This window comes from Eutrema salsugineum, unplaced genomic scaffold (genome assembly GCF_000478725.1).
Source record: "Eutrema salsugineum unplaced genomic scaffold, Eutsalg1_0 scaffold_12, whole genome shotgun sequence".
Taxonomy (NCBI): domain Eukaryota; kingdom Viridiplantae; phylum Streptophyta; class Magnoliopsida; order Brassicales; family Brassicaceae; genus Eutrema; species Eutrema salsugineum.
This window is the reverse complement of record NW_006256895.1, coordinates 10,173,807-10,194,427: the sequence shown is the minus strand read 5'-3', so window position 1 is coordinate 10,194,427 and position 20,621 is coordinate 10,173,807. Positions and strand designations below refer to the sequence as shown.

At 38.3% G+C, this 20,621-nt stretch overlaps 3 protein-coding genes across 3 annotated transcripts; all 3 read left to right on the top strand.

The window, feature by feature from the left end:
* Positions 1–797: 797 nt before the first annotated feature.
* Positions 798–4,183, top strand: LOC18025756 (tetraspanin-2). The gene is made up of 3 exons (XM_006408812.2): positions 798–1,030; positions 1,398–1,704; positions 3,711–4,183. The coding sequence occupies exons 1-3, from the start codon at positions 837–839 to the stop codon at positions 4,020–4,022; spliced, it is 813 nt and encodes a 270-aa protein (XP_006408875.1). The 5' UTR covers positions 798–836; the 3' UTR covers positions 4,023–4,183.
* Positions 4,184–9,798: 5,615 nt separating this feature from the next.
* LOC112089217 lies at positions 9,799–14,383 on the top strand. Its single transcript, XM_024160199.1, has 7 exons — positions 9,799–10,684; positions 10,774–11,065; positions 11,117–11,360; positions 11,476–13,081; positions 13,172–13,299; positions 13,417–13,669; positions 13,782–14,383. The coding sequence occupies exons 1-7, from the start codon at positions 9,799–9,801 to the stop codon at positions 14,381–14,383; spliced, it is 4,011 nt and encodes a 1,336-aa protein (XP_024015967.1).
* A 5,193-nt stretch (positions 14,384–19,576) lies between these two features.
* Positions 19,577–20,620, top strand: LOC18025755 (cytidine deaminase 1; the record flags this gene model as incomplete). The annotated part of the gene is made up of 1 exon (XM_006408811.2): positions 19,577–20,620. A coding segment is annotated over exon 1 (873 nt), but the record flags the coding sequence as incomplete, so codon positions are not given.
* Position 20,621: the final 1 nt, after the last annotated feature.

Here is a 20,621-nt window from a genome sequence, read left to right as displayed (position 1 = left end):
AAACATAGCAGAGTATTTGTTATTATAACATATAGTCAAAACAGAAAATTAGACAATGATCAGTCTTTGTTATTACAACATAGATACTTCTTCCTCCAGCTTTTTCAACGTCTCATCGTTCTCAATCATGAATTCTTTGGTCCGTTTCATAAGATTCCTAGTTCTCTGGTGGTAAAACGAGAGAAAATAACGAATTACAAATGTAACCACAAGCAAAACGCAAAACTCATTGCATTCTAGATCACCTGTTCTTGATCTTATAAAAGATTTTGAATGATCAGGCAGTATAGCCGCAGCTTAAAGAGGAACAAACAAAATAAAAAAGTAAAATTAGGCAAGAAATTTTGGAATATAGATCATAATCGGATCTCCAGACCACCACATACCAAGTTCATTAGTTATATCTACCTTGGAAAAATAGGAAGTCAGATATATTCATGAGATCAGGGTTCCTTGTTTGTGCCAGCCTCTTTGTTGCAGACATAGGTTATTGGCAGAGTGCATTGTGAAGGTGCTTCTCACTCTTTCTGGTTGTTTAAGTCTAACATTCTCTTTTCAGTAGAACTTGAAGAGCCAGTATTGCTAGATGCTTTCAATAATGAGTTTGATAACCGGACCCGTTTAAATCAGCCCCAAACCGGATTGACTATACCGGACCGAACCTCGTTTTCTGTAAATAATTAGCATTAACCACCACCGACCTCATAAACACAGAGAGAGAAAGAGTCCTCTCACTTTCATAATTTCATTTTCTTTCTCTATATATATATATTCAACCAAAACAAAAGCTTAAAGCTTTAGAGTGTGTGTATCTGAGAGAGAGAGAGGGAGCGTTAATGGCGTTAGCGAATAACTTAACGGCGATACTGAACTTGCTAGCGTTACTATGTTCGATACCGATAACGGCGTCAGGGATATGGCTTGCCTCAAAGCCCGACAACGAGTGTGTCAATCTCCTCCGTTGGCCCGTCGTTGTTCTCGGCGTTCTCATCCTCGTCGTCTCTGCCTGCGGCTTCATCGGCGCCTACCAGTAAGTTTGGTTTATACAGAGAAATACAGATACTTTGCGAGTTTTTTTCAACCTTAGACACTTCAATTCAGTGAAAAAAATTAAACTTTGAAACCCCAGAAAACAGAGGGAACTAATCAAAACACAAAAATTCCAATTTACAAATTAAATTCAAACCCGGAAAGATTTGTTATCACAAAGAACTCAACTTTGAGCTCAAATTATCATTCGCAGGTACAAGGAAAGATCAAAGAACAATTGTGTGAAAAAAAATTGAAACTTTGAAAAAACCCAGAAAACAGAGTGAATCTGAAAAACGAAATTTTCCAATTACAAATTAAGTCTCAAGCTGAGAAAGATTTGTCATCACAAAGATCTCAACTTTCAGGTACAAGGAGACTCTACTGGCTGTTTACTTGTGCTGTATGGCGATACTGATCGGACTTTTGCTGGTGGTGCTGATATTCGCTTTCGTCGTGACCCGACCCGACGGGTCTTACCCGGTTCCGGGTCGAGGTTACAGAGAGTACAGGCTCGAAGGGTTCTCGAATTGGCTGAGAGAGAACGTTGTTGACTCCAAGAACTGGGGAAAGATAAGGGCTTGTTTGGCTGATACTAAAGTTTGTCCTAAACTCACCCAACAATTCATCACCGCTGATCAGTTCTTCTCTTCATCTTCCATCACTCCTCTCCAGGCACGTTCTCTCTCTCTCTCTTCTTTTATTCTTATTTTCTTTCTGAACCCGAAACTTTCGAGTTTGTTACATCTGGCCCCCACAGTTTTCATTTTTCATACCGGTTTTGGTTTAGTTAATCATGACCGGTTCTAGGCATTTGTAACGCATTTGCATAGATTTTCTCGAAAAACTTACACAAGTCACTAACGCGGTAAATGCGTCCACTAGTCAATCAAAATCGTAATATCACGCTCGACATGATTATTGATAGGTAACTTGTAAACTATACATTGGTTATTTGGATATTAGATCTCTGAGTCAAGAAGTCCACATCTTAAGTTAGTGATTTGTACAGTAGTTGCTTCTAAATGGTACCATTTGTTTTCGGATATTTATTATAGGTAGTTTAGCGGGATGCCAACGAATCATCTTGTTAACTAAAAATTTGTTTACAACATGTTTAATGAACATAAGATGCGATTTTAAAGAGAATGTTTTGTTAATATCTAGATAATGTAAAACCTACGGTTTGTTCTTATAAATGAAAAAAAAAAAAAAAGAGAGAGAAAGGTCCATTATTCAAAAAGTAATATATGGGGTTTATATCATAAAGTTATTAAAATTTCACTTTAGCTTTTGTGAAGAAGTCCAAAAGAGCATTGTTCTTATTCTCTACATTCCTTTTTTATTTTATAGTAGCTTTTCACGTTTCAAATTATTTCTCTTTCGATTAAACCCCATATATTTAATTTTATCATTTGAAATCTACAAAAGTCTCAATGTAAAATTGAACTTAATCAAAATAAAACGTTCTCTGAACAATTCAAACCTGTATCTTCTAGTGTCGGAGAGGAAACCCGGCTAATTTTCTCACCAAATTGCACTTGTGCTATTTCTGTAGAAGATTACTCAAAATCTAGTCATCTAGGCACATGCAAAAACACACTTGAAAACATATTTTAAAAGTTCATATTGAAGTTACTATATATATATATATATATATATATATATTAAAAGCATATTTATTCCTAGGAGACTGGTGTAGAAGTTGCTGGAAACCAACAGTCCAAAAAATTATAGTAAGATAACCAGCATTTAAAATAATACACTATCATAAGGACCTACCTATGCACCCACAATATGGTACATGATAAAATATGTTTATTTTGTTTGTTCTTTGTCACTATCTCACTCACATAATTCAATCATCCCATTCTCTTTATAGCCTTTTATCTAATCTCAATCCAAAATTTTGAACCTTTTTATTCAAAATTAAAAATAAAGCCACTCTTAAAATTCACTTCATGTCTTTTAGGCTTGAAACATGGAGAGATTAAGGGCATAGCTTAAGGGCTTTTGTTCAAAACCATGTATTGACCTAATGAAGTGGTTACTGGTTACTATATTTCTATTGAAATCAAGAATTAGTTATGTGGGTAAGAAGATCATTTATTCTAAAATTTATACGAATTAAAATTTGTGTATATTCCTTATCAAATAATATTTTCACGTAAATGTGTGTTATATTATATGGAAACCTTAAACCATTTAAACAAATTTTATACCTTTAATTTCTAGCAAGTTGGCATCTGAGTCCACACTAACAAGATTGGAAGCACTACTAATAATTAAATAAGCCTAGATGATGAGGTTTTGACTATTGTATATCGAGAATAATTAGACATTATTAAATAGATTGAACCGATGATTAAGTTCAATAATTGCAATCACAAGTCGTTGTCCCCATCATAAAATATAATAAATAATTACATTTACATCTCTCCATGGTCTTTTATTGGGATAAATTATAAGACTGGAAGAAATATATAAGAAGCTTTAAATTTCGGAATACAAACCCTAAATTCTCCAACTCCTTACACGATAATCTGGAATATCTACAAGATCGTCAAGCTTACATAACATTAAAATTTCAAGCTATTCAAAAGATTGTCATATTTTCATATTTGTTGAGCTTCTGATCATATCCAACTATGACATTAGTTTTCTTTGTGTTGCATGTACAGTCCGGTTGCTGCAAACCACCTTCTGCATGTGGCTACAACTTCGTGAACCCGACACTGTGGCTAAACCCAACCAACATGGCTGCAGACGCAGACTGTTACCTGTGGAGCAACGACCAAAGCCAGCTTTGTTACAATTGCAACTCATGCAAAGCTGGTCTCTTGGGAAACCTTAGAAAAGAGTGGCGTAAAGCAAATCTCATACTTATCATCACTGTCGTTGTTCTCATTTGGGTCTATGTTATTGCGTGTAGTGCGTTTAGGAATGCTCAGACTGAGGATCTCTTCCGCAAATACAAACAGGGTTGGGTCTAAAGTGTTGATATTATTGTATTCGGAAATAGCTTTGTGTTTCCAAAGGGATTTTTTTTCTTTTTGCATGGATTTTGCTTTTTTATGTTAGGTTGATTGTGAAGAAAGGAAAGATAATTGAACCAATTTATACTGTCAAGTGAATTTCATTGTTTTGGATAGGAGTGTCATTTAAACCTTTGAAATTATTATTGATTGCAATTTGTCACTTGTACAAAATCAAGAGGATTTAACCATGAACATCTACTCACTTGTGTTTCTCATTCCTATAATTTGTTTTCATCCTGCATTATGTCAAGATATAAACCATGTCAACTTCTTTATAAAACACATCACAAGGAGATTAATACATATGAGTATGATTCTTTCAAGCGATAAGTTTATACTTGCATCTACTAGTTTGAAATATTATTACGATACGCAAAACACGTTTGATAAGTAACACGCAAACACACACAAAAATTCTTACTGTAACGATTGTGATGGAGGATTAGGTGGTCTGGGGCATGTAAGAGATTTGTAGAGACGTTTTGTTTCAGAGAGATCCTTGTCGTGGCTCTCTAACATGCACAAAAAAACACATTCGCAGAGACATAGTTTTCTAGCCACAAGAGGCTTTTTATGGCACTTGGGCAAGCAATGAAAAAAACACGTGCTTCCTTCTGCTTCATGTCCCATGGTAGCCATCACCACCACTACCACAATCATCACCACACTCCACTTCTTCATCTCTATCTCTCTAATTAACAAACGTTTCCTTGTGTTTTGTTTGTAAAAGATATATGTCGACTATATGTTCACTCAAAATTTGTAGTTTTATCTACTTAAGAAATTAATAACCAAATCTTGATTTGTTGTATTCTTAGGCGTTACGTGACACTACTTTTCTAAGGTTTTAAGCCATTTGTGCATTGTCTATACTTTTAGTTATGATATAGTCTATTCTTTGTTTCACTTAAATTGGGGAATCCATTAAAAAACAGGAAAATAAATCAACAATGTTGTGAAAACTTAGAAACTTTATTAATCACTGGAATGTATATATAGAATACATAGGGAATCTAGGTTAAGTACAATGCCCTGATGGGCCTAATGGGCCGGTATAAGAGTCCATATATGATATGTGTTATAACACTCCCCCTTGGACGAGTGAACCGGGTCAGCTACTCAATCGGGATCTCGATAATGCGCTGGGGAATGTTGCCTCATTAAAACCTTACCAGGAAAAACCCAGTGGGACAAAACCATGGTGAAGGAAAAAGAGTACAACACGCATTACTCCCCCTGATTGTAGCATCACTGCAGATCTCTAAGTCTATACATTCCTATCTGTTTGACGAGCTTCCGGTGTGTTGAAGTAGGCAATGATTTGGTGAAGAGGTCAGCTGAATTCTCACTGGATCGGACCTGCTGAACGCTGAGAGTGCCGTCCTTCTGCCAGTCTGAGGTTGAGAAGAACTTCGGTAGAATGTGCTTCGTCCGATCTCCTTTGATATATCCTTCCTTGAGCTGAGCTATGCATGTCGCGTTGTCTTCATACATCACCGTGGGCTGTGTGTCTTCGTCCATACCACAATCTCTGCGGATGTGCTGAGTCATGGAGCGCAGCCAGACGCATTCCCTACTAGCCTCATGAATGGCTAGGATTTCAGCATGGTTTGATGAAGTGGCAGTGAGTGTCTGCTTCATTGATCTCCAAGAGATGGCTGTTCCTCCATGCGTAAAAACGTAGCCAGTTTGAGACTTGGCAGTGTGCGGATCTGATAGATATCCTGCATCGGCGAAGCCGACTAACCCATCTTTATTTTGGTTAGTATAGAAGAGTCCTAAGTCTTGAGTACCTCGAAGGTATCTTAGGAGATGTTTTATACCGTTCCAGTGCCTCTGAGTTGGAGATGAACTATATCGAGCGAGGAGGTTCACGGTGAAACATATGTCTGGTCTAGTGTGACTAGCCAGGTACATTAACGCTCCTACAGCACTGAGGTATGGCTTTTCAGGACCAAGGATTTCTTCATCATCCTTTTTGGGACCAAGAGGGTCATCACTTAAGCTTCTAACTACCATTGGGCTGGTCAATGGGTGAGCTTGGTCCATATTAAATCGCTTGAGTACCTTTTCGATATAAGCCGATTGATGCACAAGGATTCCTCCTTTGATGTACTCAAGTTGTAATCCCAAACAGTACTTTGTTTTGCCTAGGTTTTTCATTTCGAATTCTGCTTTTAAGCAGTCGACTGTTTGGGAGATCTCACCAGATGTTCCGAGGATGTTTAGATCATCCACGTATACTGCTATGATTACAAATCCTTTGTTTGAGTACTTCTTGATGAAGATGCATGGACTGATGGGGTCATTTTTGTAGCCTTCTTTGATGAGGTAATCGCTGAGGCGGTTGTACCACATACGCCCACTTTGTTTCAGTCCATACAAGGATTTGTTCAGCCTGATGCAGTATTGATCTCGAGATGCATTTTTGTCTTTTAGTTCAATGCCATCTGGGAGTCTCATATATATTTCGTTGTCCAGGGGCCCATAGAGATATGCGGTTACAACATCTATTAACCGCAGATCAAGATTTTCTCTTATGGCCAGACTTATGAGGAATCGGAATGTTGTTGCATCCACCACTGGAGAATAAGTCTCCTCATAATCGATTCCGGGTCTCTGTGAGAATCCTTGTGCTACAAGCCGTGCTTTGTATCGAACGACTTCACCGAGTTCGTTCCTTTTGCGCACAAAGACCCATTTGTGGCCCACTGGCTTGATGTGTGATGGGGTCCGGATGATCGGACCGAACACGTTTCTGAGTTTGAGACTCTTTAACTCCACGTTTATGGCTTCTTTCCATTTTAGCCAATCTGTTCGATGTGTACACTGTGTTATTGACGTGGGTTCTAGATCCTCTTGCGTGAGCGCAACATCAAGTGCTACTTTGTATGCAAAGAGTGCATTTAAGTCGACTTCTTTTCGATTCCATTGTATTCCGGACATATTGTAATTGATGGAGATCTCATTGTTATCTTCTGAACCTGGAGATTCGGCGTCCGAACTTCCATTGAGGGTTCATTAGATTGAGTCTCAGCCGCGGCTATGTCTGATATTGCAGGAATCCCGGTTTCGGTTATTGCACCTTTCTTTGATTTCCGGGGATTCTTATCTTTGGAACCGAGAGGTCTGCCCCGTTTGAGACGTGGTGCAGACTCTGTAGCAACTTGGGTCTGTCCCGTTGGGACTGCTATTCGTACTGGTGCATTACAAGCTGGGATGTACGATTTGGTTACTTTGGTCGGGTCAGCAAAGGAATCTGGCAATTGATTAGCTAGCTTTTGATAATGAATAATCTTTTGGATCTCTGAATCACATTCTAGAGTCCGAGGATCTTGCCAATTTAATGATGTTTGATTCCATGAAAGATCTTTGACCAGCTTGTTTGTCTCACCACCTAAAGAGGGATATACCGATTCATCGAATTGGCAATCCGCATATCTGGCCTTGAAGAGATCTCCAGTGGTTGGCTCGAGATATCTTATGATGGTGGGAGAGTCAAAACCAACATATATTCCCATCCTTCTTTGAGGTCCCATTTTGGTTCGATGTGGTGGAGCAATGGGTACATATACTGAACACCCAAATGTTTTGAGATGGGAGATGTCTGGCTCATGACCCGAGAGTAGTTGGGATGGGGAATATTTGTGTTCACTAGATGGCCGGATGCGTATGAGTTCAGCAGCATGTAATACTGCATGTCCCCATGCTAAGGCCGGGAGCTTTGATCTCATGAGTAATGGTCGGGCTATCCATTGAATGCGTTTAATGAATGATTCAGCCAATCCATTTTGAGTATGGACATGTGCTACAGGATGTTCCACGGTTACCCCCATGGCCATACAGTAGTCATTAAACGCTTGTGAGGTAAATTCACCAGCATTGTCAAGGCGGATAGTCTTTAGTGGGAAGTCAGGGAAATGGGCCCGCAATTTTATGATTTGGGCCAAGAACCTAGCGAAGGCTTGGTTCCGAGAGGACAAGAGACAAACATATGACCAACGGGTCGATGCGTCTATAAGGACCATGAAGTACCGGAATGGTCCGGAAGATGGATGTATAGGTCCACAGATATCGCCCTGGATTCTTTCTAGGAAATGAAGTGTTTTTTTAGAGATTTTAACTGGTGAAGGCCGAGTGATCAATTTGCCTTGAGAACAAGCTGTGCACATGAGGTGTTGAGGATAAGCTCGGTTTTCTTTGAGGGTATGCCCTTGAGAGTTTTGAATTAGTTTACGCATCATATTTGCACCGGGATGACCGAGCCGGTCGTGCCAAATAGTATAATCAGTAAACCGGGCTTTGAGAGTGGTATTAGCTTCAATCATACTGACTTTAGCATGGTAAAGTCCAGTAGAGAGCGCGGGTATGGTTTCGAGGATTTGTTTATGGCCGTCTATGGTTTTAGTGACTAGGAGGGATTCTTTGTTCCCTTGACCTTGGGTTTCTATGTGGAAACCATTCTGTCTTATATCCTTGAAGCTCAGAAGATTTCTCTTCGAACTAGGAGAATATAGAGCATCTGGTATTTCAAGTTGTGTGCCATTTGATAGCAACACATAGGCATGGCCATATCCTTCGATAAGGTTTGAGGGACCCGCGATGGTGCTAATATTTGCGGTTTGATAGGTTAGGTTTATGAAGTAACTTTTGTTTCTTAAGATAGTGTGGCTGGATCCACTATCTACGACTATGGTTTCCATTTGCTGGTGTGCTTTTCCACCTTTGGATTTCTGACAGGCTAATGAAACTGGGAGCTAATAGACCTCAGTTAGCCGCTACAAATTCCAAGGATTGATCACCAAAACTGGAGAAGCTGCTGGTTGAAGAAGGAAAAACTCGGATCTGGTTTTTTTTTTTCGGTTGATCGTCGTGTACTGTAAGTGTGCGTGAGGGCGCGTCCGACGTTGGATCGACAAACGGTTTTCACCAGTAGATTCGTCTCGTCGAGGGCTTCGATTTGATATGTAGATCGTCTTCTGGTTCCTCACGGTTTGGAAGATATGTGTCTTTTAAGTTTCGACTTGCTTTTAGGGTTTTGGTGTGGCCGGATTTATTAGGGTTTTTCGCTCAGAGAGTCTTATCGTGCTGATAACGTGTTGTGAAAAATTAGAAACTTTATTAATCACTGGAATGTATATATAGAGTACATAGGAATCTAGGTTAAGTACAATGCCCTGATGGGCCTAATGGGCCGGTATAAGAGTCCATATATGATATGTGTTATAACAAACAAGAGATTTTTAAAAACAAAATTAGAAAAATTTATGTTTGTACTCCACAAATACTATCGACCCAATCACTACTCATGCGCGCCGGACATTTAGTTGACCCGATATTATCAATCTTTTCAGCAACATTTCTGATGTAAAATTGAGAAAAAAAAAACAGGTTAAAGCAGATGAAACTAAGTTATATGCGCACAAACGCGATAAAATATACTTTTGTAGAAAAAAAATTATAATCTGATGAAGTGATGATCAACATAAAAATAAGAAATAATCGCAGTTTTGCTGGATAAATCAACATTTGCCCAAATGTCGACAATCCGTGAACATTTGATAAATCATATGACACACCGTATTTTTTAAGAAAAATATACATGTAAAACAATGTTGTTAAGACTAAACAATGTTCCTAACTAAAAAAAAGGACACGTCAGCACGGGTGCGACTCTGAAGGCGATCTCGAGCTCTAGGGTTTTCCAAAGGATTCCTGCCCACGCTAGGACATGACGGGGTCGGAACAGGCGGTTCCGATGGTGGAGAAGGTGGAGACGATGCCGACGGTGATCTCTGAGGAGGGGAGAGATAGTTTGGCGGCCGAAAAGACCGTGGTGAATAAGGTTGTGTCTGCAAAAGTAGGGTTAGATAAGGAGGATGTTGATCGGCGATCTCGTGAGTCATCTCCGAGCAAGGAGAGTGCTGATCCGGTTCATGTTCATGCTAAGGGAGTCGAGTTGGAGAAGGGAAAGTCCTGGTCAGCAGTTGTTGCAGACAAGGCGAGATTGAGAAAGTACGATGTCGTGGTGGAAAACGAGGAAGGTGTGAACACTATTCATGTGCCAGATGATGTGTTTGAGAATGCTCCTCCACTATGGGAGGATACTATTGTGGGGAAGTTCGTTTCGGCTGCGCCTCATGTGGGTTACATTCATATGACGGTGAATAAGATATGGACTTCGGGTGATAAGTCTCTGAAGATTGATGTCTTTGTTGTTGACGATACCACAGTCAAATTCAAAATACCTGATGCATCTACTAGATCACGGGTTCTTCGAAGAGGGATGTGGAGTATCAAAAACATACCGATGATGGTATCCAAATGGAGCCCGGTGGTAGAGGAAGCTCAGCCAGCTATACAAGTGCTACCTATGTGGGTTGTACTTCGGAACGTTCCTCGTTCGATGTTTTCATGGAAGGGGATTAGTTTTTTTGCGAGTCCTTTAGGGGAACCAAAAAAACTTCATCCTGATACACTCTGGGCAAAGAATTTTGAGGAAGCACGAGTGTTTGTGGAAGTGAATCTTGATCAGAAGCTCCCGGAAAGCTTTAGTTTTAAATCAAAGACTGGAGTTGACACTGTGGTTAATACGAGTTCCCGTGGCTCCCTCCAAGGTGTGTGTCATGCGCGAAGTGGGGTCATACCATCGCTGAGTGTAAAGCACAGCCAGGAGATAAAAGGATTCTGCAATGGAGTTCTCCAGTGAAAGTGGGAAACACTAATGCGGGTAAGGAGATCGATCGGTTGACAGTTCATTCAGCGGGTGAGAAATCGAGGGTTCAGGGGGTGGAGCTACCAGGGAAAAGTGTTGCTAAGGAGGGAATGGGGAATGCACCAGGAGGAGAAGTGGTAACAATTGCTCCTCTAGGAACACAAAGTGAGGGTCGTGCAAATGGTTCAGTTGATGTGGCAGCGGCTTCCACAGAGTCTTTAACTGATAGTTTGAAAACTTGTGCGGAAGCGATTTGGCAAGAAGTAAAGTCTCCTGCTTCTAGGTGAGGTTCGCCAAAGGTGGGTGATGTGGAAGACATTGTCTCAACCTCAAGATTTGCTTCGCTTGATCAAGAGGAAGGGGAAATAAATGAAAGTGCAGAGAGTGTACGTTGGGAAACAGAACCTGAGAATGAGCTTGCAGATTCAAAGGTTGTTGCGGAGAAGGATCCAAGCAATGGAGGTCGGGTTCAGCTTCCAAGAGGGTCTAAGTCGGCGCTTAAAGTTGTTAAGCCTATTGACAAGCTTGCTTCTAATTCGTCTTCTCCAAAGAATTCGGGTAAGAAGACTAGGAAGAGGGTCCAGAAAAAATCCAATCATTAATTATGTCAGGTTTTTTTGGAATATCAGAGGTTTTAACAAACAGAAGAAGCATTGCGTTGTGAATAGTTAGTGCAGAGAGCATGACTTTCAGTTTGGAGGGTTGATAGAAACGAGAGTCAAAGAAGAGAAAGCAAAGGAAATAGTTGCAAAAGTTTTTCCGGGGTGGTCATTTATCAGTAACTATGATCATCACCGGCTTGGTAGAATCTGGTTGGTATGGAAGGATTCAGTAAGTATGACTCCAGTGTTCAAGAGTAGTCTAGTGATTACTCTGTTAGTGAAGACTCAAACTCAAGACGAGGAATTTTTATGCAGCTTTGTTTACGGTTCGAATTTTGCGGAGGATAGAAAGGAGTTGTGGAGTGATCTCAGGGCTCACTTTACATCACCAATATATCGAAGATTGTGCTGGGTGATAATGAGAGATTTCAATGAAATTCTTTCTATTACTGAGCATTCTTGTCAGGATTTACGAGCAGTCTCGACATCAGGAATGCAGGATTTTCAGGATCTAGTTCGGGATGGAGATCTAAGTGACATGGGATATCATGGACCTCTTTTCACTTGGGGAAATAAGAGGAATGAAGGACTTGTTTGTAAGAAATTGGATAGGGTTTTGATCAATGACCATTGGCTCAATGGTAACTCGAGATCATACTCTGTTTTTGAATCCGGGGGCTGCTCAGATCACATGCGGTGTAGGTTCTATATTGATGGGGAAAGTGTTCGGCTGAAAAAGCCTTTCAAATTTTCGAATGTGATTGCAAAGCAACCTGAGTTCCAATCGGCGTTGAGAGATTATTGGGGAGACACAACGCCTTTATTCCACTCTACATCTGCACTTTACCGGTTTTCAAAAGAGCTAAAGAATCTGAAGCCAGTTGTTAGGCACTTTTCTCGGGAATCTCTGCATGTTATTTCGAAGAAAGTTCGCGCAAATTTTGAGTTGTTATGTCAAAAGCAGGAGCAGACTCTCTCAAACCCCTCGGAGCTGGCTCAGCAAGAGGAGAGTGAAGCTTGTCTCAAATGGGAAAAATCGGTGCATTTGGAGGAAATGTATCTAGCTCAGAAGGCGAAGCTGAATTGGCTGCAACATGGGGATAAAAACACAAAAGTTTTTCACCGTGCAGTGAAGGTTAGAGCAGCTAGAAATGGTATCCGTGAGTTACAATCGGTGGAGGGGACTGTAATTAAAGATGCAAATGCGATCAAGGCCGAGGCAGTTCAACATTTCGATTTGTTTATGAATCATCGACCAGATGATCTTCGACAAACGACGATTGCAGAGATGAGGGGGTTACTAAAGTTTCGATGCTGTCAGAGCGATCAGAGGAAACTTGTTGCAGAGGTCACCGCAGAGGAAATAAAAAGAGTTCTCTTTGAAATGCCTGCGAATAAATCCCTTGGACCGGATGGTTACACGGTGGAATTTTTCAAGGAGTGTTGGTCAATAGTTGGACAGGACTTAGTGGTGGCGATACAATCGTTTTTCATCAAAGGGTTTCTTCCTAAGGGTGTTAATTCCACAATATTGGCTTTAATACCCAAGAAAGACCAAGCTCTGTTCATGAAAGATTACAGGCCTATAGCTTGTTGTAATGTAATCTACAAGATTGTCTCTAAGATTTTGGCGAATCGTCTCAAGACATTGCTTCCTCAGTTCATATTGCCCAACCAGTCTGCTTTTGTTAAAGACCGTCTGTTATTGGAAAACCTGTTACTTGCATAGGAACTTGTTGCCGGATATCACAAAAAATCTGTTTCCTCACGCTGTGCCTTGAAAATAGATATCTCAAAGGCGTTTGATTCGGTTGAGTGGAGCTTTCTTCTAACAGTTCTTGAAGCAATGGATCTTCCGCAAGGATTTATTCACTGGATTCGATTGTGCGTCTCGTCAGCTTCTTTTTCTGTTCAGGTGAATGGGGAACTAGCTGGATATTTCAATAGCTCGAGGGGTCTGCGACAAGGCTGTTCCTTATCGCCATATCTGTATGTGATTTGCATGAATGTTCTTTCTCATATGTTGGATAAGGCTGCTGTGGAAAGAAATTTTGGTTTTCACCCAAAGTGTTCTACTCTCAAGCTTACTCATCTATGTTTTGCGGATGATATAATGATTTTTTTGGATGGGAAGTTGTCCTCAATGGAAGGAATCGTAGGGGTTTTCGAGGACTTTGCAAAGATGTCAGGACTGCAAATAAGTATGGAGAAATCTACAGCTTTTCTTGCTGGTGTTTCTGAACCTGATCGTCAAACTCTCGGTCAAAGATACAGATTTGAGCAAGGTGAGCTTCCAGTTAGATACTTGGGGTTGCCTCTGCTTACAAAAAAAGATGAGATCTCTTGATTACGCTCCTCTAATAGATAAGATCAGGACTCGTTTTAATTCATGGACAGCAAGACAGCTTTCATTCGCCGGTCGTCTTCAACTGGTTTCGTCAGTCATCGCCAGTCTTGTGAACTTTTGGATGCAAGCTTTCCGATTACCAAAAGGATGTTTGGATAAAATCGATAGTTTGAGCTCTGCTTTTCTGTGGTCAGGACCGGACTTAAAACCAAGGAAAGCCAAGATAGCTTGGTCGGAAGTCTGCAAATCGAAGCAGGATGGAGGGATGGGCCTGAGGAATCTAGTTGTTGCAAATGATGTTTGTATTCTGAAATTGTTTTGGAGGATAGTCACTACAAAGCAATCATTATGGGTTCGATGGACAGAAGTAAATCTAATGAGAGATGGTTCGGTGTGGCTTACTCCACCTCCTACTACCCAATATACGGGATCATGGATGTGGAAGCAAATACTGCACATTAGGCACCTCGCAGAGGCATTTCTAAGAGTGCGAGTTGGTAATGGTAGATCGGCCTTGTTCTGGTACGACAATTGGTCGTCGCTTGGGAATCTATTAAATTTGTTTGGAGCCCAAGGCTGTGTCGACTTGGGAATTCCCCACACGGCAACAGTTGAGGACGCAATACTATCGCATCGAAGACGAAGGCATTGAGTTCAGAAATTGAATGAAGTTGAGGATGAGTTAGAGGCATTACGGAGGAGATATCAACAGACAGAGGATGACACATTCCTATGGAAATCGAAGGCGGATTCGTTTAAAACGATTTTCAGTGCATAAGCAACTCGGGACCAGCTTATAAGTTCGTCGAAAGTCCCTTGGGCTGAAGGGATCTGGTTCAAGCATCATTCTCCGAAGTTCGGGTTCATGGCTTGGCTGGCTCTGCACAATAGACTTTCAACAGGTGATCGAATGCAGCAATGGAACCCAAATATTTCAGTGTCGTGCGCTTTTTGTCAAGCTCCATTGGAGTCGCGAGACCATTTATTCTTCTCCTGTCCTTTTTCGATGCGGATATGGACAACTGTAGCTAAAGGAATTATGCAACAAGAGCTCACCACAGATTGGACGACTCTAGTCACTCTAATCTCTCGGCGTCAGCAGCATCTGGTTAAGGGGTTTATCACTCATTACCTGTTCCAGCAGACAATTCATGCAATATGGAGGGAGAGAAACTGTCGCAGGCATGGTTCGCCTTCTTCAGATTGGACCAGAATAGTGAAGGATATTGATAAGGGGATCAGAAATAGTCTAAGCTCCATTCGCTCCCAGGGAGACACCAAATACGCGGATGGCATTCAGCTGTGGTTCGCCTCAAACACACGACACTGAATAGTTTCAAGTACTCTAATTGAGATCACAAAAATTTGTTTTTCTTAACTCTGTAGCTTTCTTTTGATTAAAACGCTCGTATCATCGATGTAGAAAACGCTTTTTTTTTGTTCGAATAAAATTTAACATTCATCCGGAAAAAAAAAAAAAATCAGTGACTGTTTCTGAAAGAGTTCTCAGTCTTAACAAAAAAAGATATCTTTTAACTGTTGGTTAAAACATAATTATCAATAAAGACTTCTCTTTTGTTTGCGCCTTCTCAGTCTCATCTTATAATCGAAGTGCATGACTTTCAGACGATAAGAACAAAACATAAATTAAAGGAGTGAATTTATACTGTCAATCAAGTGAATTTCATTGTTTTGGATAGGACTGTCATTAAAACCTTCCAATTTTTTTATAGATTGTCATTTGTCACTTGTACAAAATCTAGAGGATTTAACCATGAACATCTTCTCTCTTGTGTTTTTCATTAGTCATTCCTAAAGCTTGTTTTCATCCTGCATTAATGTCAAGATATAAACCATGTACAACTTCTTTATAAAACACAACACAAGAAGCTTAATACATATGAGTATGATTCTTTCAAACGATAAGTTTAGACTTGCATCTACTAGTTTGAAATATTATTATGATACGCAAAACACGTTTGATAAGTAACATTAAAACATTATATATTTTATCTTTCAAACAAATACATAAACGCAAACACACACAAAATTCTTACTGTAACGATTGTGATGGAGGATTAGGTGGTCGGGGGCATGTATCAAGAAGAGATTTGTAGAGACGTTTTGTTTCAGAGAGATCCTTGTTGTAGCTCGTTATCGTGCACAAAAAAAGACATTTGCAGAGACAAATTTTTCTTACCAAAGGAGGCTTTTTATGGCACTTAGGCAAGCAATGAAAAAAACACGTGCTTCCTTCTGCTTCATGTCCCATGGTAGCCATCACCACCACTATCACAATCATCACCACACTCCACTTCTTCATCTCTATCTCTCTAATCAAACGTTTCCTTGTGTTTTTGTTTATAAAAGATATTGGCTATCTTCACATACTTTTTACTTTTATATACATAAAAAATATTAATAATTACACTATAAGAAAATATGTGGAAATCTGACCACCAAAATAGTATAAAAAATGGTCAAAATGGTTTAAAAATGGTCAAAATGGTCAAAATGGTCAAAATGGTTTAAAAAACAGCAGTTTTTGACTAACCTTTGACCAAATCTGGGTTGTAGAAATTGTTGGTCGCAAATAATTTTGGTCAAAAAATAGTCAAACTTTGTGACCAATAACCCTGACCAATAAACTTTGTCGAAAATAAAATTTCTGATCAATAATTTTAGTCAATATAGTCATTAAATTTCATCAATAATATATATTTTCTCCGTTTAACAAAGAGTGTCGTTTTAAAGTTTTATTTTTGTTTCACAAAGAATGTCGTTTTATATTTTCAATGCAGAATTTTAAACAATATTTCAGTTTTGACCTTATTGATTTAATGTATTAATTAAAGAAAAAAATTATTTAATGTATTAATAAAGGGCAAAATAGTATTTTTAATAGTTTTCTTAATAAGTGTGAAAAATGTCAGACACTCTTTGTAAAATGGAGGGAGTACTATTTTAGAAAATAAAAAAATATTTTTATTTATTTTAGAAAATAATTCGGAAATTATAACTGTATTAATTTAAATTAAAGATTTGTTTGGTAATTAACATAACCAATGTACCTACACAAGATCTGGTTATGAATAAATAACCAAAACCGAAATGCTAAACCAAATTTAATCAGAATTGGTAAAAAAAAATTTATGCTCACAGATCTGAATCTACCACCAACGGAGGATTGTTGACCTCATCGGAGAAACATGGGCGCCAAAACCAACTATATTTGCAGATTTGGAGCCCGTCGATTTTGAGCTCTCTGCCTCTAATTAATTTATTGCCTCCGCACCACCGCTTCCAAAACCCTCGAGAAACCCGAACCCGATAGCTATGTTGTCCTCAATTGATCTAATAAGATCTGAAACTCCTGTGGAGACTTTTCAGGCTGAATTGAAGCCGTCTCTACAACCATGACTTGCTTTCACGATGTGGTAAGCCAAACCATATCCACAATGAAAGGAGAAAAAAAATGAAGTAGGAATGATGAAGAAGAGAGATAACTGCGATGGATGAATTGTATGTTATAAATTATAGGGTTAATGAATGGTCGTCACAAAATGATCAAAACAATTTGACTGATTTTCGACCAAATTTTTTATTTTTACTATTAAATATTTAAATTAATTTGGTTAAAAATTAGTCAATAAATAGTCAGTCAATTTTGATTACTGAATAACACCATCATAAATATTCGACTAATATATAAATGCTGAAATAAAAAATAATAAAATGGTTAAAATTTGTTGACCAAATAATAACCATAAATATTGTTCGAATATTTTCGACTCATTATTAACCAATTCAATATCAGTCATTTATTGGTCAAATAAATTTTAAGTAAAAAAAAGTGGTCATGTACCGAACGTTTAGATGATCGATATTATCAATTTTTTAACAACTTTTTTGCGATGTAATTTAAAATAAAAACAGACAAAAATGAATTTAAGCTAAAGCCTTACAAACGCGATAAAAAGATATTTTTATAGAAAAAAATCATAATCTGATTAAGTGGTGATCAACAAAATATGAAATAATAGCAGTTTTCCTGGATAAATCAACACTCGCCCAAATGTTGACAATCCATAAACATTTAATAAAATCATATGACACACCGAATTTTCTTTAAGAAAAATAGTACAAGTAAAACGATGTCGTTAAAACTAAACAATGTTCCTAACTAAACCAGTGACTGTTTCTGAAAGAGTTCTCAGTCTAAACCAAAAATGTATCTTTAACCGTTGGTTAAAACATAATTATCAACAAAGACTTCTCTTTTGTTTGAGCCTTCTCAGTCTCGTCTTATTATAATCGAAATGTATGACTTTCAGGCGATAAAGAACAAAACATAAATTAAAGGCACAGAACTCTTTTTGTCAGTCTATCTTCGATTTCTTATCATCAACAATGGTAACGCCTTAAAACAATAGTAACGCCTTTATTATCAACATTTTAATATTTTTAATTAAATTTAAATTAATGTCTAGTCCTAACAACAAAATTATAAAAACCTAGGCTGTCACTAGCTATATAAATCAATTAATTTCCAACCTTAAAATAATATTCGCCGGAGATGTTGTAGTTTCGTAACGTGGTCGAAACTACTAGGTAAGTTCCTTTGTTCCATCAAATACGTGTATTATATATATTTAAGATGAGTGATCACGATGTTAACATTTTGTTGCAATGATAATTAATTGTATATATAACCCAATGGTTGTCAATTTGTCATCTTAGTGGTATTTCACCGGTTCTACTCGTATATTCGTTACAAAGCTTCGTCCGAATGTTTAACATATTATGTTTGTATCCAATCAAACTGGAACAATTTAGAATGAATCGGATTTTATTAGGTCCGCATCACCAAAATTATTTTAAAAAGTAATAATCAAATTTGTAGTTTGCGTAAGAACATCCCATTCGGTTTAGTCAAACCAAAATCACATCTATATAATCAATTTGAACCAGATCATCCCAACCTGATTCCGAATTGATTTTTTTGTTGGTATGTAAAATATGTTGTTATATTAGTGTTTTTATGTTTTATGACAAAAGGAAAGAGTTTTATATTTCATAATTTAAAATGTTAAACCAGAATTAAACCAAAAAGTCAAAAACCAAAATTTTCATTTGCGTAATACAGTAAAAACTCTATAAATTAATACTCGATAAATTAATAAATATTATAAATTGATAATTTTCATAATTCTGAATTGTATCGATTCAAAATATAACACAACTCGATAAGATAGTAAAATAATAATTTTAACAAAATTGTTATGTTAATTATTTCTAAAAAAACAAAATTGTTATGTAAATATATAGTCTCATTAATACCATAAATTAATAATTATCATAAACAAAATCTGATATAACTATATAAATAAAAAAATAAAAAATAAAAAAATTAAAATATGAATTAAGTGGTTTTTTATTCATTTTAAATTAATTTTTTTTTTAAATTCATCTTAAATTTTAGAAAAATATAATTTTTAAAAATTTTCTTTTTATTTAAAATCTATAAATTAATAATTAATGAATTAATAATTTTAAATTTATAGACCTACATTATTTAATAATTCTATAAATTAGTAATATTAAAATTTATAGATCTATGTTATTTAATAATTCTATAAATTATTAATGTATAGATTTTAAATAAAAAGAGACTTATTTCTACAAATTTAACAATTTTATTTATAAATCTATAAATTTATAATTTTATAAATTTCAATATTATTAATTATAGACTTCAGAAACAAATCTACAAATTTAATAATTCTATTTATAAATCAATAAATTAATAATTCTATAAATTTCAATATTATTAATTTATAGAGTTTTTACTTAGTTTCATACTTTGATGTATCTATAAATAGTTTTGCGTCTCGAGCATCTATTTTCATAATCCTCATTTCCCGGATCTCTCTCCGTCTCAATTTCAACCTCCGACCCGACCCATTCACACGACCCAAACCGGGTCAACCCGGAATCCGCCGGAGAAAAAAAAAATATGGATAAGCCTAGCTTTGTAATCCGACCCGAAGAAGCTGAATCCGCCGCGAAACAACTCGGCGTCTCTGTCCTTCAGCTCCTCCCTTCGCTAGTGAAACCGGCGAAATCCTTCGCTCGACCACCGATCTCCAAATTCCACGTCGGAGCCGTCGGACTCGGATCATCGGGTCGGATCTTCTTAGGCGTCAATGTCGAATTCCCAGGTCTCCCTCTCCACCACTCAATCCACGCCGAGCAATTCCTCGTCACCAATCTCAACCTCAACGGCGAGCGTCAGCTCCGATACTTCGCCGTCTCCGCCGCACCATGCGGCCATTGCCGTCAATTCCTCCAAGAAATCCGCGACGCGCCGGAGATCAGACTCCAAATCACCGATCCAAACGCCACCGTCGATTCCGACGCCGATCCAGACGGATTCTTATGCCTCGGGAGCATCCTGCCGCACAGATTCGGTCCCGAGGATCTTCTCGAGAAGAACTTCCCTCTGATCCTTGATCATCACGATAACAAACTCACGATCCCGGATCTCGATTCGATCTCCAACGGGAACACAGATTCCTCCGACGAATTAAAGCGCACGGCTCTAGCGGCGGCGAATAGATCGTACGCGCCGTACAGTTTGTGTCCATCGGGAGTTTCGCTGGTGGATTGCGACGGGAAAGTGTACAGAGGATGGTACATGGAATCGGCGGCATTTAACCCTAGTTTGGGGCCAGTACAGGCGGCGATGGTGGATTACGTGGCCAACGGAGGCGGAGGAGGTTACGAGAGAATCATCGGAGCTGTGCTTGTGGAGAAAGAAGACGCGGTGGTGCGGCAAGAGAATACGGCGAGGTTGCTTCTACAGACCATATCGCCGAAATGCGATTTCA

Bases quoted from the DNA above. Each gene is read 5' to 3' on its own strand.
- LOC18025756 (XM_006408812.2), top strand. From the start codon at position 837: ATGGCGTTAGCGAATAACTTAACGGCGATACTGAACTTGCTAGCGTTA. The intron at 1,031-1,397 runs GTAAGTTTGGTT...CTCAACTTTCAG, and splicing joins GGCTTCATCGGCGCCTACCA to GTACAAGGAGACTCTACTGG. The intron at 1,705-3,710 runs GCACGTTCTCTC...TTGCATGTACAG, and splicing joins CTTCCATCACTCCTCTCCAG to TCCGGTTGCTGCAAACCACC.
- LOC112089217 (XM_024160199.1), top strand. From the start codon at position 9,799: ATGACGGGGTCGGAACAGGCGGTTCCGATGGTGGAGAAGGTGGAGACG. The intron at 11,066-11,116 runs GTGAGGTTCGCC...CTCAACCTCAAG, and splicing joins GTAAAGTCTCCTGCTTCTAG to ATTTGCTTCGCTTGATCAAG. The intron at 13,670-13,781 runs GTGAGCTTCCAG...ATTCATGGACAG, and splicing joins AAGATACAGATTTGAGCAAG to CAAGACAGCTTTCATTCGCC.